General features: G+C 39.5%; 1 protein-coding gene across 12 annotated transcripts in view; it reads left to right on the plus strand.

Annotated features, from left to right (window-relative positions):
- Positions 1–14,758, plus strand: part of MTUS1 (microtubule associated scaffold protein 1) — a 119,166-nt gene that overhangs the window by 102,184 nt on the left and 2,224 nt on the right. For all 12 annotated transcript variants that reach the window (XM_064418017.1, XM_064418015.1, XM_064418012.1 and 9 more), the window contains 7 exons: positions 133–199; positions 7,990–8,204; positions 8,726–8,831; positions 9,805–9,878; positions 9,983–10,078; positions 12,571–12,687; positions 13,888–13,985. In XM_064418017.1, coding sequence (XP_064274087.1) covers positions 133–199; positions 7,990–8,204; positions 8,726–8,831; positions 9,805–9,878; positions 9,983–10,078; positions 12,571–12,687; positions 13,888–13,985 — 773 coding nt within the window. The remainder of the gene's footprint in view (positions 1–132; positions 200–7,989; positions 8,205–8,725; positions 8,832–9,804; positions 9,879–9,982; positions 10,079–12,570; positions 12,688–13,887; positions 13,986–14,758) is intronic.

Below are 14,758 nucleotides of genomic sequence, written 5' to 3' on the forward strand. Positions count from 1 at the left end.
GAGTCATATCTTGGCTTCTTGTTCCTGCCTCTTGTTTTTCCTACAGAACACATGGAAGTTAATTATTGGAGGGTGCCCTGCTCAGACCACTAGTAACCAAACATTTGGGGGTTTTTGTTCTTTTTTCTGCAGAGGGAAGAAGCACTGAAGCAGCGGAAAGCGTTATCTCAAGAACTAGTTAACCTTCGAGGAGAACTAGGTAAGAATTTATTTGTGCATTGATCATGAGAACAGAAATGCAGCAAAGGAGATCTGCAGAAGACAGATGCCCTGGTACTGTAATGGCAGTCATTTAATTCTCTGACTGAATTCCGCTCAGATGCTTTAAGTGCTGCAGAGCCCTGACAGCATGACCCCAGGTTCACCGAATTCCTGGCACTGATCTGACTGTGCCTTGCAGGGCCTCCTTACAAAACATGTATCTGATGACCAAAGCACTCACTTCTGAAAAATGGGAGGATAGCTGACAGCATACATACTTCTGCTTGATCCCTAACTCATTTGTATGCTGTCTTCTAGAGATTTGCTGGGAAAAAATTCATAAACCTGTAAAACATACTGTGCAAAATCTGCATTTTTGCCTTAGTGACCTGTGGGTGAATGAGTGTAAAATTAACAGAAGGAAATGCTTTCAGGCTGATGAGATTAAATCTTTGAACTCATCCTAGTGGATGGCTATAACATAAAATGGAGCTATTATGTGCAGGGGCTGGTTTTGCCAACTTTGAAGCTTGATTTAACTGCATTTAGTGGTAGCTCCATGTAATGTATTTGATCTTAGCAGATGATCCAGGCAGGTCTCAGTAGGGGCTGGCTTTGAAAGAGCCTGGCCTTCCCCTGCCCTTGCATCCCTTTGTCCTCCTTGTGCCAGCATTGCTGCAGGGGCAGCTATGTCCCCACCAATGCAGTGAGCTGCCTGGGGACCTAAGCCAGCTGAAACTATTGGCTGGTAGTGCTGTTTTGCCAAAGCTGCCTGCCCTGACTTCAGTACGTGACTGAAAGAATACTGGGACTGGAGCAGAAAAAGAGGGAGGAGTAGCAGTGTGCAAGGGTGGTGTCCCCCATCAGCTGCAACTGATGTTTCTATTACCCTAAAGTGACAACAGGACTGGAGTTTTAATGTGGAAAAGACCTTCTTGCATCACTTAGAAGTTGTGTTATAAACTTTATAAATCAGATTTCTTTTTATTTATGTACTTAATGTGATTCTCTGAGCAACCCCATTGTTTACCTCAAGGAAATGACTTCAGAAGGATTGTTATCAGAGCAAAGAAGTCTCTTTCCTTCTCTAGGTTTGCATCTTTAACATTATTTTTCCTTTATCATCCTAGGTACTATGTTTATCACATATCTAGAAAGGGAAAATTCTGCTTAGATGGGTAGACCAAAAGCTGGCCAACACTTTTGCCCGTTACCACATTTGAGGGTTTTGGTGGGGTTTGGGGTTTTTTTTTGAATGCTTAGCTCTTTGTAAGGATGCCTCGTGCTTAAGTGAGCTTTCCATAAACTTGTTATCTTCCTGCTTTGATTAGCAGCCTGCTGAGCTCATAAATGAAACTCCCTTTGCAAGCATGTGCCATTCAGTAGGGTGATAACTAGAAAAAAAACCTCAAATGCAGCTGTGTCTGATGGATGTGTGACACCTGAATGGCCGGAGCTCTTAGACAGGGATGCTGGCTGCTGCTGTCAGCTGTTCCCCTCACAGAGCTGACCTTCCTGGGTCAGTTCTGCAGGAGCATCTGAATGGCAGCCTGGGGCTCACTTGCCTTTGTAAGGGGAAGCATTATGGTTTCATGAAGCATTTATTTATCTTCATGCAGCTCCTTTGTCTTAACCACGTCACACGTCTAGCCTGTCTGTACTGCTCTCCTCAGCATGTAAAGGGAGTGGATTTAATTACAGAAGTGAAAAACTATCCACATCTTCAATACTATCTACCTTGAAAAAGAACTTGGTTTGGGTTTTTTGAAGTTAATAATTTGTTGACAAGGTGTGAGAAAAGCATTCTTAAAACAGTAGCTTTAGCTGAAAATAATCTGCTTAAATACATACCTGCTAATCAGCTTTCTGTTGACACTGTTAAATTGATACAGTTGTACTTAAGATTTCCATAGACTGTTTTGACGTAAGTACTGTGGATTTCCATTCAGTATTATCTAAGCATGCATTTGCTGGGAAAGTTAAGTGCAGTTTGAGTCTTATTTTGGCCATGTAGATGTTTTGTGGAGTCCCAGCTGCCACGTTTTTAATGACTGTTGATTTGCAGTTTGGGGACAGGCAGTCTAAGAGGAATCAGGTGTGCACAGCCCAGTGGAGCCTGTTCCCTGCATGCTGCTGAGTTTGAGAGTATCCTGAAGCTTGTACAGTTTAGACATCTCAGTTTCTTACTTTGAAGTTTATCTGTGCACGTTCCCAAGCTCCTTGATTTACCTTGCAAGAACAAATTGACTTGCTGTCAGATGGTTTGTTTTACTGGATTATTGTGAATGACCATTTCTACCAAAACACCTTTTTGTTTAATGGTTTAAGTAGTCATTCCTGTCCCAAATGTGACTGTGCCAGCCAGGGGATGATGGTTACCAGATAATGCTTTCTACACTTAGTAGCTGGAAACACGGGCAAGGATTAGCAGTGATAGGTGTTTGGGGATGGGTTTTTCCAAAGGGAGTTCAAATTCGGTAACAGTTGGGTTCTGAACTTGGACTTCCTTAAAATCTCCAGCTACAAACACTAAACTCTGTAGTTTGAATGTAAGCACCATAGTTCAGGGAGCCTGGAGCAACCAGATGTCCTGCTTGACCAACTCTTTCTTTTCTCAAGATGCAAGCTAGTGTGTAAACTTCTAGTTACTTGTTTAATTATGTCAGTAGAAATTGCAAGGGCTGCATGTTTCTTGAGAGGTACGAAACTATTCCTCTGAATCAATTGCACTCCAAATTGTTTCTGATCCTCCTTGCAACCATGCTGGATGTGATCCAGCTGAGTCCTGCTACAAAATAGCAGGTGCAAAGTTGACTCAGCTGGCGCCAACCTTGGCCCTTTGAACATTTCGATTCGTGAGCCTTTCTCCGTGTGTGTACCCTGGACAGGCAGCCAAATGCCAAACCCCTCTCTCTCACCTCCAGCTGCTGCATGGCAATTGATAAACTGTATTTCCTTCAGAATACCTTCATGTTCTTTTTTTATTACTAAATTATCTTCAAGATGCTTTGGAAGTTCAGATAGAAGAGGCTGCTGTGTTTTACAGTGAATGTGATTTGGTTTTCAGGTTAAGGTGATCCTTAAAAATGTTTAATAATAGGTAGGTGCTTCTTTCACTTATTTGAGACAGGGCCTGACTTGTTACACTTCACAGACCTGCCTGTTTGCCTCCTTGAACACTCTGTCACTTGAGTTTGCAGCACAGGGGATGTGAATTTACTTCCCAGCAGAGAAGTGAGTTCTTCACGTTATTTATTCAATCCTACCTGCTTAAATGTTGCTTAAAGCAGGCTTTTTTGGCTACCTGCCTTGTCTAACTTGCCCAAGAACAAAAATATGCAATGTGGTTTAATGTCCTGTATAATTAGTCTCATTATGGAAGTAACACCAAGAGAAACCTGGTCATAAACTTGAAAGCATGTTTGGGTAGAAGAAGTTTCAATGTTGAGAATCTGCCAATACCATGAATTAATTACTATCTAGATACAAAAATATGTGGTGTATAGAGAAGGAAATGAGCCTGTCTGTAGCAGATTTACTGGACAAGTGAACATACAGCTTGCAGTGTGAAATACAAGGTTTGAGCAATTAAGTGTTAGTGCAGTGTGGTATCATGTAGTACCAAATACTTGGGCTTTTTTTGTGGTAATTATCCCCATTTCACATCCCCCACATCTATTAAAATCCTGACAGTTTACTGTCCTAGTGAACTCTGGTTTAGAATTTCAGACAGTCTAATGCCTTTTCATAAATCATAACTAGGCCAGTGAGTGACTTGGACAATTTTATAAAGATAACTACCATTTGCAAACCATTTAATTCAGGGTTCCAAAAAATCCATTGTATTTTATCTTAGAACTATGGTTATGGTAGCTTTTAGGGGAATGTAAGTTGAAAAATGTTTTCATCTAAGCTGTTCAGCCATAAGGGCTGGATTTGGATGATGGTTTTATAATTAGAACAAGAAAAAAAACTGAAAGGAGATGCTGCATAATTTTAAGGTCCTATATCTTGGCTATCACTTTTAATGAAAATACAAAATAGCTTTTTTGGAGATACAAAGGCAACTTTTGTAGTCCTCTCCTTCAGCTGCAGGCCCTGTTGCTGTGGTTTGGATGTGCTTCTGTTTGCATTATGCAGGGAGTTGCCATGTGCCTGGTTCTCCATGCTGCTCTTGCAGGCATTTGTTTTATGATTTTTGCACTTAAAAAGCTTTGTAGTGAAATACCCAAGATGCAAGTGGATGATGTTAACTACTACAAATAAAGGGTAATTTTACATGTCAAAACCAGCATTTCTGCTGTTAAGATTTGCTGTTACCATATCTCAGAAACTTCCTATGATTTCTAAAGGTTGTGGTTGGGCCCAAAAGAACCAGGCTCTTCATTTATAATTAGAAGTGTTAAGAAGCCTAAAAACCCTGATTAATCTTGCTCCGTGCTGTACTGATATTGGGAGAGACAGTTGTATGGTTGGGAAGAGAGGCTGGGACAACCAAGTGGAGAAAAAATATTAATTTTTTCAGGGAAAAAATAAATTAATGGCTATGCTATATGAATAAAGAACTAAAAAGATTGTTTCTGCCTGCCAAGTATAGCATTCCGTATACACCATCCTTAAAACTGTTTAGTATTACAGGTAGAATTGAGCAAACTTCACAGACAAACAAATAGTGCATCTTTTCATCTCTTTGGCTTGATTTTTGCCTGCTGTTGGACCATTTGTTTCCTGTTGGGTTTTTTTTTTTTTTTTTGCTCAAGGTTTGTGGTCTAAAGATGCGGAATTGTGGAGAAAAGCACTTCAAGAAGGGAAAGGAAACACAGTATTAGAGTACAAAAACTCTGAAGTATGCACTTCAGGTATCTCTGAAGTGGACAAGAAGTTGAAATAGATTTGTGTGTTTGCTGCTGTAAGAGCACATGTTCCAGTTACAAATTTTTCTTCAATGTTTAGCATGAGTTCAGTGAGAATACTCTTCATCTGAGCAGCAATCCAGTTTGGTTAGTCAGTGGCTAAATGAACAAATTAAGGAATTTGTGACAAATCATGAAAAAGGCATTTTGTTTAAAAAAAGCAGAGCCTTTGTAAAGTACATGATTCAGTCTGCACATGGATAGGGCTATCCAAAATACTTGCTGCACACATTTCAATCTCAAGTATTTAGACAAGCTTTGGTTTATGGGACATCTCGTAATTTCAAATTTACAATTCTTTAGTTGATATTTTTTGTGAAGTCAGAAAAAAACATGGTCAGTTTCTTGCACCACCATGATACTGGAAGCTCACTGGTTGTGTAGGAATTCTGCTTCTTCTTTGGATGGCAGGGATATAAGTCAGGCTTGTGATCTGCAAGGAGGCGTTGCAGCCTCCAGCTTTGTGGAGGCTAGAGTTACCTTTATGGTAACAGCTTTTAACTGCTAGTGCAATTTCAAAAGTGTTTTGTTTGCCTTTGTAACATTAGTCCTCTCATAAATCTGAATTGCAAACTGCCTGAAGGGGAACTGATGCATCTCTTTTCTTTGACAAAGGCGTGGTTTGCTATTTGCTTTTTTTCTGAAGTGCTTTGCATCATCTGAAGTTCTGCATGCTGACATTTAAAGATAAGGCAACGATAGGCAGCACATTCTTCTGGCTAACTGGAGGCAAATGAATAGCTCTGGCCTTGCAAATAAATAATTTGATGCTTCTTCCTCTGTTGGTTTTAAATGAAGTGGATCATTTGAAGCATTTTGCTACAGTTACCTCAGCTGAGCAATGCAAGTCGCCTGCCTCTCAGCTATGCCCTTACTCTGCTGTAGAAGGTCAGCTCCATCTGCACGTGGTTGGCTGTGTAATACCTCCAGTTGGCTTGCTGCCTGGTTCTTGGCATTGTAATATAATGTCCCCTAACAATGATGTTGCCTCTTCTCCAAAAACGTGGTAATGCAGAGTATATATATATATATATATATATATATATATATATATATTCAATAACTTCATGCCCCTGCAGTGTGGTAGATGTGTGAAAGCTAATTTTTTTTTTCCTTTCCCTAAGACAGCAGTTTTAAGAGAAGTTTGTGAAACTTCTAATAAAGATAAAAAGGGGAGCAAAAACTTATTTTGGTGCTGCTGCAGAAAGTAGTAAAAACTGTGAAATCTGCTTGAGTTTCAGAGAATGTTGTGGTAGGTTTCAGTTGAGCCTCTGTTGCATCATTGCCAGTCAGGGAATGAAGAGCTTGGCCTAAATCTGTCCAGATCAGCACATCTTTTGCAGAGACCCGACATAGCTAAGCTTGCTGTTAAGCCTAATTCAGGTAGACACACATGTAGATTGATTTCCATGCAGGACAGCTCACTCTCTTAACACTTTCTTGTTCCACTGCAGGTTCCCAGTGATGGTAGCAGGGCCAGGACTCTTTACAGTTCCCTTAAAAGAGAGTGAAAGTATCATCCATCAAGTTACTCACATGCTTTTAATGAGCTATAGCAAAGAAGAGTAAGGCACGTGTAACTTGAGGCACTTTGCTGGGGCAGGCTGCTTTCCCTTCAGTTGACCCATTACTACTTTGGGAATCAGTCCCTGAGGATACTGTAATTTATTTATCTTAAGGCTCAAACACTGTTGTGATGAGAATTTCCTGTACTGCCTGTACAAAATCCTTGCCTCTTCCCATGCTTTTACATAGAGTTTATATTTACACTGTTGGGGCAGTGTGCCAGTCTGCTGTGAAGTGCATGCATGCATGACTTCTCCTGCCTTTGAGGATCAAGTTAACATTTTAGTTGATTTTTCTCTTAAACAGGCACTCATCTGACTAATTTATTTTAAACCATAGCACTAGAGTCTGTATAGAACCGGTTTTGCACAAGGTCAGTAACCACACTGAGATGCTGTTTCACCTTGCTTCCAGGCTTTGGGTGCAGTGGAACTGCACAAGGCGTTTGCTGCAGTCATGTTAACAGTAGGAGGATGACTCCTCCTATTCAGGCCTGGCTGGCTGGACTTGGGAATGCTAAATTTCAAACTCAAAAATGCAAGTTGCTAACTTCTGTTTTGCATTTCAAGCAGTTGCAAATATGGGGAGACAAACCTAGGATGTCTTCTTACCAGTCCTGTGTTAATGCTGTGTTAAATGCTGTGCTGTGTTAAAGAAGTAAAGAGAATTGCACAGCATTTCTCTTTTCTTAATACTGTCCACTTTTTGCCTAAAACCATTCTCTGTCTTCCATATTTAAATATCTCAGGCATAAACACATGAAAGTACCTTTCAGATTGGTAGATCTGTATCAGGTCCATGTCAGGCTTCTTTGCTGTATATCTGAGTATGGGTGTCATTAAACATATGGTTTTCAGGAAATTAGGAATTTCAAATTTAGCTAAGGGGATTATATGTCAAAAAGTGAAGTACTCTGACAAATATTGTACTGAATGGGGTCAAATAAGGTAAAGTAGCAAATGCAATTATTTTTTTTATTGGAGCTCTTCAGTGTCTCTCATGAGACATGCCTCCTTCCATGTCATGTCAATCTGTCACACTTGTGCTTTTTATGTGGACTCCTGGCTTAACTAGGTTCAATTAATTCTCAGCCTAAGAAACATGGAATTTGATATTTTTGTCAAGATCTCTTCATGTGTCCTTGGAGGCACACATTTAATGGATAAATCATATTTGTCTTTGTATATAACCATGTTGCTGTGTAATGTGTTCACTGTTTTTAATACCTGTAAATGAAGATGTGACTTTTGTATTGAACTTGATCCAGTTCCTTTCTTTTTCTTTTCTTCTTTTCTTTTGACATCTTCAGTAACCACTTCTGCAGCTTGTGAGAAATTGGAAAGAGACAGGAATGAACTGCAAGTTGCTTATGAAGGGTATTTGCAGAAGTTAAACCAGAAGCATAATGATGACTTAGCTGAGGTGGAGGAGAAGCTTAAACAGTTTTACACTGCAGAATGTGAGAAACTCCGAAGTATCTGCATTGAGGAAGCTGAAAAGTACAAAGCCCAACTCCAGGAGCAGGTTTGTAACACTCAAAGTAGAAAAGTTCTCTAGCAAGTGCTTTCTGCTACAAATGAGCCTTCAGAGAATCCTGGGTTTTGCTAATAACAGTTACTTTAAAGTGAAATTCCACTTCATTGCAGCAATAAAAATACTACCACAATAAGCTGTACAGACCTTAAGCTTATGTTTAAATGTGGTGGAGATTGGTTGTGTTCTGCTGGCTTAAGTTATTTCTAGAGGTCCATGGGGTATTTGAGTCAGCTTGAGTTTTAAGATTTCTAGAAACACACCTGTCCTCTGACCTTGCTTTGCAACTCCATGTGTATGAGAGATGCACACGTTTTCCTGTTGGTAGTGGTAAACTGTAAGGCATCATTCTCATTTCTTATGTCTTGTACATGGCTTAGCTTCTGCTTTTGAATCCTGCTAGACCATTTTAAATGTACTTGACATAGTGCATGAAGCCATTGAAACAATGCTTTAAACAAGGGTTAAGATGATACATGTAAGGGGAGAAAAATCATGTTGTCATATTGCAGGTGGACAATTTAAATACCACACATGAAAGCTTTAAGCTGGAACTTGAAAACAGACACTCAGAAAAAGTAGAGGAGCTGAAAAAGGAGTATGAATCCTCTTTTTCAGGCAAGTATTTTGTATTTAAGTATGTATGCTATACTACTGCCAGTCACAAACAAAAGTATTCAGGCATTTTGATCATTATATCCACTTCACTGTTCGTTGTAGTAAGCCATCTTTAAAAACATTGGCTGAATTCCTTCCATTGGAACTGACAAGTCTTATTTTACATACAGCAAAAACCATGATCTCATTGTAGTTGAATGAAACTTTATAAACAGTTTGAGTGAAAGTGACTTTTTCTTGCAATAAAAGACTGAATTGAATTGCCCTCAAAATCCCAAGTGATGGAATACTTCCTCCCACCCCCTAGTTCTGTAAGGAGCACCTCAAAACTGAAAATGAGGGTGAGTAGGGTTGTGTGCTTTCCATAACAACATGGATGTGTTAAATATTACACACTGTGTGCTGTACACTGTGGCAGAGGTGTTTTTCAGGGAGGGGGTGGAGACGTGCTCAGGTTTAAATGACATTGCATCTCATTGATTTAAGGGATGATGATTTCCATACTCCTTCCAACTCCACATAATAGCTAAATTTTCAGTGATACTTTTTGTCTTGAAGACTGGCCATGCTGCTATTGCTTTCAAAGAGCAAATTTCTCTGCAGGGCATCCGAAGTAAGAAAATAAATTTTTTTTAGAAGTTTGTGAGAGACACAATTTCAATTTTTCCTGTGTTTCCTTACATAAACTGAACTTTTGTCAGATGTGACCTGTGCTTAGGAAGTCCATTTGTTGGATGCAGATGAATGCTCCCAAAACTGACAGGCTAATGAAATGCATATGTGAGGGGACAATCAGCAAATCTGAAGTGGGAATAAATCTGATACTTCATAAATGCTAATGATAAATGTTCTGTGTTGGCATCAACTGTATCCAAGCATGTATTTGTAGGCTGGATCTTCAGGCTGTTTCTTTTCAAAAAGAATTTTCACATCTTATGTGGTATTAAAAATCTGCAAAAATAATTTGTTTTAGAGCTCAAGAGTACCCATGAATCGGAAAGGAAGTCACTTGAAGATTCCTTTAAAGAGAAGCAGGAGTTGCTGGAGGTTTGTTAAGGGCTGGGTTCATTGTAACAGTTTAAAACTTGAAAAGCAGTTTGGAGATGTGCACTGAATTCTTGGCCTAATGATACAATATATTTACATTTCAGAAAAAAATCGATGAACTAAAAAGTGAAAACAACTCTCTGAGTGAGAAGCTGAAACTAGAAGAACAAAAACAAATAGCCAAAGAAAAAGCCAATCTTGTAAGTCTTGATCTTTCAAAGTAATGTAGATGAACAGATCTTGCCTGGGTTTATTTTATTGTATAATGCAAAAAATTTGCAATGAAGCCTGACAGGGATCCCATACTTAGGAATTTTTTTTGTAAATGGCTCATCAGCCCAAAGTTTTTCGCAAGCACATAATGATGTGTATTAACTTTACCATTATAACTCTAAAAGATGTTGAGTATCTAAGTCAGGGGTGTAAATAATTGCCTAAGCTAAACTGAAGGCCCATGTGTGTACAGGAGCTGTACCATAGCATTTTTCTGGACAGTCGGTAACTGTTGTACCGGTGCTATGATCAGTGTGGGCTTGCATCACTACTGCAAAGCTCATTGCTAATGCATTTATTCAAATGTTGATTCTTACTTTTTGCTGATTTATCCTTCAAATAAACTTTTATTTTGTCCTGCCTTTCCTCCCAAGGCTGCTGTTGGTGATTCTGGGATAGAAATGTGTTCTGAGAGAGGGGTTTTTTTATGTATCAGGTGGGAGGGTTGGACACAAACATGCTTATCTTTCTGGTTACCAGAAGTAAGTGGGATACCAGTAGTATTGTTTATTCCACAAAAAGAAATTCCATGCTTAAAGACTCACTAAGGATGCCTCTAGTGGAAGTTGCCCTAGTTTTCACTGGAATTTGTTTTGTTTTGTTTTCTCTTATTGGTTATTCTAGTGGCAGGACAGAGCTCCCACAAAAAGAATCTGCAACCACAGTATGTTGCTGTGGTAGTGAGAGCTGGGGCTTTAATTCCACAGGCACGCTCAGATGTTGCTTAAATTAAAGGAGCAATAGTCAAGTACCTTTACATAGCTGCAAATGTGCTTTGTGCTTTCCTGGCAGCATAAGATGCATGATAAGCTTGAGACTTCTCTTTGGAAAAGCACCAGTTTGACTCAGCATACTCTTCTGTACTAAACATACATTCTGCAGTATCAGAATTCCCACGAGCCCTTTCAAGAGAGTGATGTATTTCCACCTCTCTTCTATCATTTATGTAGTGTCACTTGATATTCCCAGGTTTTTTGATAAAAACTTATGTAGACTTTTCAGTCTTTTAATTTGGCTGTGTGTTCTTCTCTGAGTAGCTAATGTGGGGGCTCAGACTTAACTTTAAAAACACATTTTAAGACCATTGGAATTGAGGAGGCAAAGAAAATAAAGTCAATATTGAACATACTGTAACATTTAAACTTTTCAGGATAGCTTTTCTTGTTAGCTCCTAGATTCCATCTTAAATTCACAAAACAGGGAACAGATCATCTGCTGCCTTCACTGAGGTAGCACAGCATGCTTCACCCTCGCACAGACTACTCAAAAGAAGTTAAACAAGAACCACTGCTGCAACAGGCCTTAAAAACAAGCAGGATAATGAACTGTGTAGGTGATGGAGCCCCTGTTACTTGTGACATGTCCTGGCTCTGTGCTTCTGGGACCACACCCCCCAAGACTGCAGGCATTGCCCTCCTCTGTGAGGTTTCTGGTGTGGCAGTGAAGCTGTTACTCAGTGTGGTACACCTGTGTTCTTACACAAATGCACAAAAACAAGTTTTGTTTGATTTTGAAGATAAACTTAAGTTACACAACATGCTTAATCATTGATTGAGTTCAGCTCAATGTTCCATTCTCACTACCTGGAAATGGACCCAGACTTGCTTTATTTTCCCTTTTTTTTGGCTCTGACTGCCTTGAAATGCAGAGAATGTGTTTTACTCTACAGTGTTTGAATGGTTTCTTACTCTGGAAAACAGGTCCTTGAGGCAACCACATCTTACCCTGCTCCGGCCTCCTCCTGCTCTCCCTTTCACCTCCCAGAAAACAATACAAAAAGGAAAAATAAAAAAAGTCCTAACTTGCTATATTGTAGATAAGTTATGGATAAGTGCAAGATTGGTATGTGTAATTGCATTTTCAGGCTTCGGAAGAATGTGAAGCTGAGAACTTTCAATTTCTGCTTATGAGCCAGCTACCTTCAGACTCAAACCAGGGAACATAAGCTACAGTCAAGTTCAGAACTTAAACTTCTGGTGCTTTTTTGAATTGTTCCAGTGCCTGAAAACTTCAAATGTTTACTCTAATTATCTCTTGGGATGGGTTATGAGTAATATGAAATAAATTTTGGAACTCCTAGCCTTAAGGCCTTTGGGCACTCCTGCGAAACAAGTTTTGATGTGACAGCATTCATGCCTTCCTTTGATTCACAAGGGTTTTTCATGTCTGTGCATTAAGTGTTTTCTGAAAAACTTGTGATGAAGCAGCTGCAACTGTCCACCTACCCTGAAGGACAAACAAAAACCAAGGAGAAAGTGATATCAGATCTTGTTATTTATTCTAGTGTGAGACTTGATTTCACTTAGAACAAGTAACTCATTACCATAATTATTTCCTTGTTTTTTTCTAAACAGCAGAGAAATATCTAAATCATTCCTGAAATTCAGGGTACTAAGCAAACTCTCTGGCAATCTTTCAGAAAAACCCACAGATTATGTACCTGGAACAGGAGCTGGAAAGTTTGAAAGCAGTGCTTGAGATCAAGAATGAGAAGCTCCATCAGCAAGATATAAAGCTAATGAAGATGGAAAAGCTGGTGAGCATTCCTTGGGGTCTGGCAGGCTGGGGCTGTGTCTCTGACTTGTGTTTCTATAACAAACTTGGGCTGGATGGACTTAAATGCAAGAATTAATAGTTTTTGTTTGAAAGGAAACAGGAATTCATGATGGGATGTGCTTATATTGCAGGTTCAGCTTTGGGATATATGTTATGAGGCAAAAAGAATGACCCAATGCTCTAAATGACCTTTTAACATCTTAAATACTGGTTTGCACAAACTATTGCTATGTTAGTACAGATTATCTGTGAGCCTCTTCCCCTAAAAAACCAAATCCTTACCTGCTACATTGCTGAAGTGGTATGGAAGATAGATTGCAGTGTCAGAAAAGCATTAAGAAGGAAATGATCCTAATTTAACAAGAAGGGATCAAATATGAAATGGAGTAAGTCTTGATTAGGTTAGGTCCATCATTTTAGCTGTTAAGCTGCTTGTTTAGCTGCGTGATTGTCTTCCTGACCTGTGTGTAATTCCACATGAAAAGTCAATTTCAGAGGCAGGACTTGTAATCAATTAGCATGCTCTTATTTGTGACAGGACAAGGTCCTTCTCCTGGGTGGGGCCTTTGAACACTGTTGTAATACTTGCTTAAGCAAGACTTTAATGAGGAAGTATAGAAAGAGGTTTGGATACAAAGGAACACATTGATGTCAGTTGTTCAGTATTGTGCAGCAGCATATGTTACCCTAGTCCACAATTACTAGCACATTGCTAGCAAACCTTCATCTTTTCCAACAGAAATTGGCCACAGTGTAGAAGGCCTTGGACCATGCAACCACTTAATCAGTTTTTCCTTTTATTTTTGATAACGCCCTCCAGCAGTGATGTGGAATCAGAAGAGCAATAGGAAAAGCTGTTTGCTCAGGGGAACTCTTGAATTTGTTGTGGTATTTCTAGACAGTCTTCTGTCTAGAAAGGCGCTACAGTGTCTAAGTGCCCATCACTGGCAGAAATTACTGCAATGTGCTGGTTAACAGTAGGTCCCTTACCCAGTCCTCTTGTTGGCATCTAATCAGAACAAGTGGGCAAGTGCAAGTGTTATGCAAGGATAAGGTAAGTAGGATGTTTTTGTGTGTACTGTAACAAGCTCTGCAAACTCCAGATTGCCAACATCTCTGATAGAGAATCTTGGTGAGTGCACGTATGGATTTTATTTCAAATTGTGACCTTCTTTCCAAGGTGGAGAACAACACAATCTTAATGGATAAATTAAAGAAGGTTCAGCAAGAAAATGAAGAATTAAAAGCTCGGATGGACAAACACATGGAGCTTTCAAGGTGAAAAATATCTGTGGACATTTAGATGCCTTTAATCAAGGGGAAGGGGTTCCTGTGAGAAGAAAAAAAATTCTCCTTAAATATTGGTGAATGCAATTTTTTAGTACTCTGTGAAAGAACACATCCATTTCTTCCCCACTTTTATCTCTACAAATGTGCATTCCTTTGTACAGTTAGCAAGCGGGAACATTTTGAAAGGGGATAAAGGTTCAGTATGTTCTTCAGTACCCCAGTATTTTAGGGAAGAAAAAGCAGTATCAGAAATACCATCATACAAAGATTGTCCATTTTAAGTACTACTGGCTTGTAAGCTAGACCTAGGTCATACTTATAACCACTTCAGTGAGTGCTATGTCCCCAGTTTAGATTGTGTGGTTTATTTAGCAGTCACAGTAATATTTAACATCAATAAAACAGGTCTCAGCTCCTCCTAACAGTTGCTTAAATGGATGGCCAGACTCTTCCAGTGTGAAGGAATCTGTAGCTTCTGTGTTGAGCTGAGCCTGCAAGACCCAAAGGCTCCAGCACAGCTGTTTAAAAGCATGTGTTGTTTTAAGCCTCACTTTTCAGATGCTTTTTCAGGTCCTTAGGGATGTTTCTTACTGGGTCTTCCTCCTGCTTTCTGCAAGCTACCAGTTTAAATATAGCTAGGATGAGAACATGCTCAGTCCTCCTATTAAAGCTGGAATTCAGTTGTGAGCCAAGCAAAGGCTTATGAACTTTCAGACCATGCTTTAAGTTTTAATACTGCAGCCTCCAAGTTGGGTTATGTG

The sequence above is a fragment of the Passer domesticus genome, chromosome 4, assembly GCF_036417665.1.
Source record: "Passer domesticus isolate bPasDom1 chromosome 4, bPasDom1.hap1, whole genome shotgun sequence".
NCBI lineage: Eukaryota > Metazoa > Chordata > Aves > Passeriformes > Passeridae > Passer > Passer domesticus.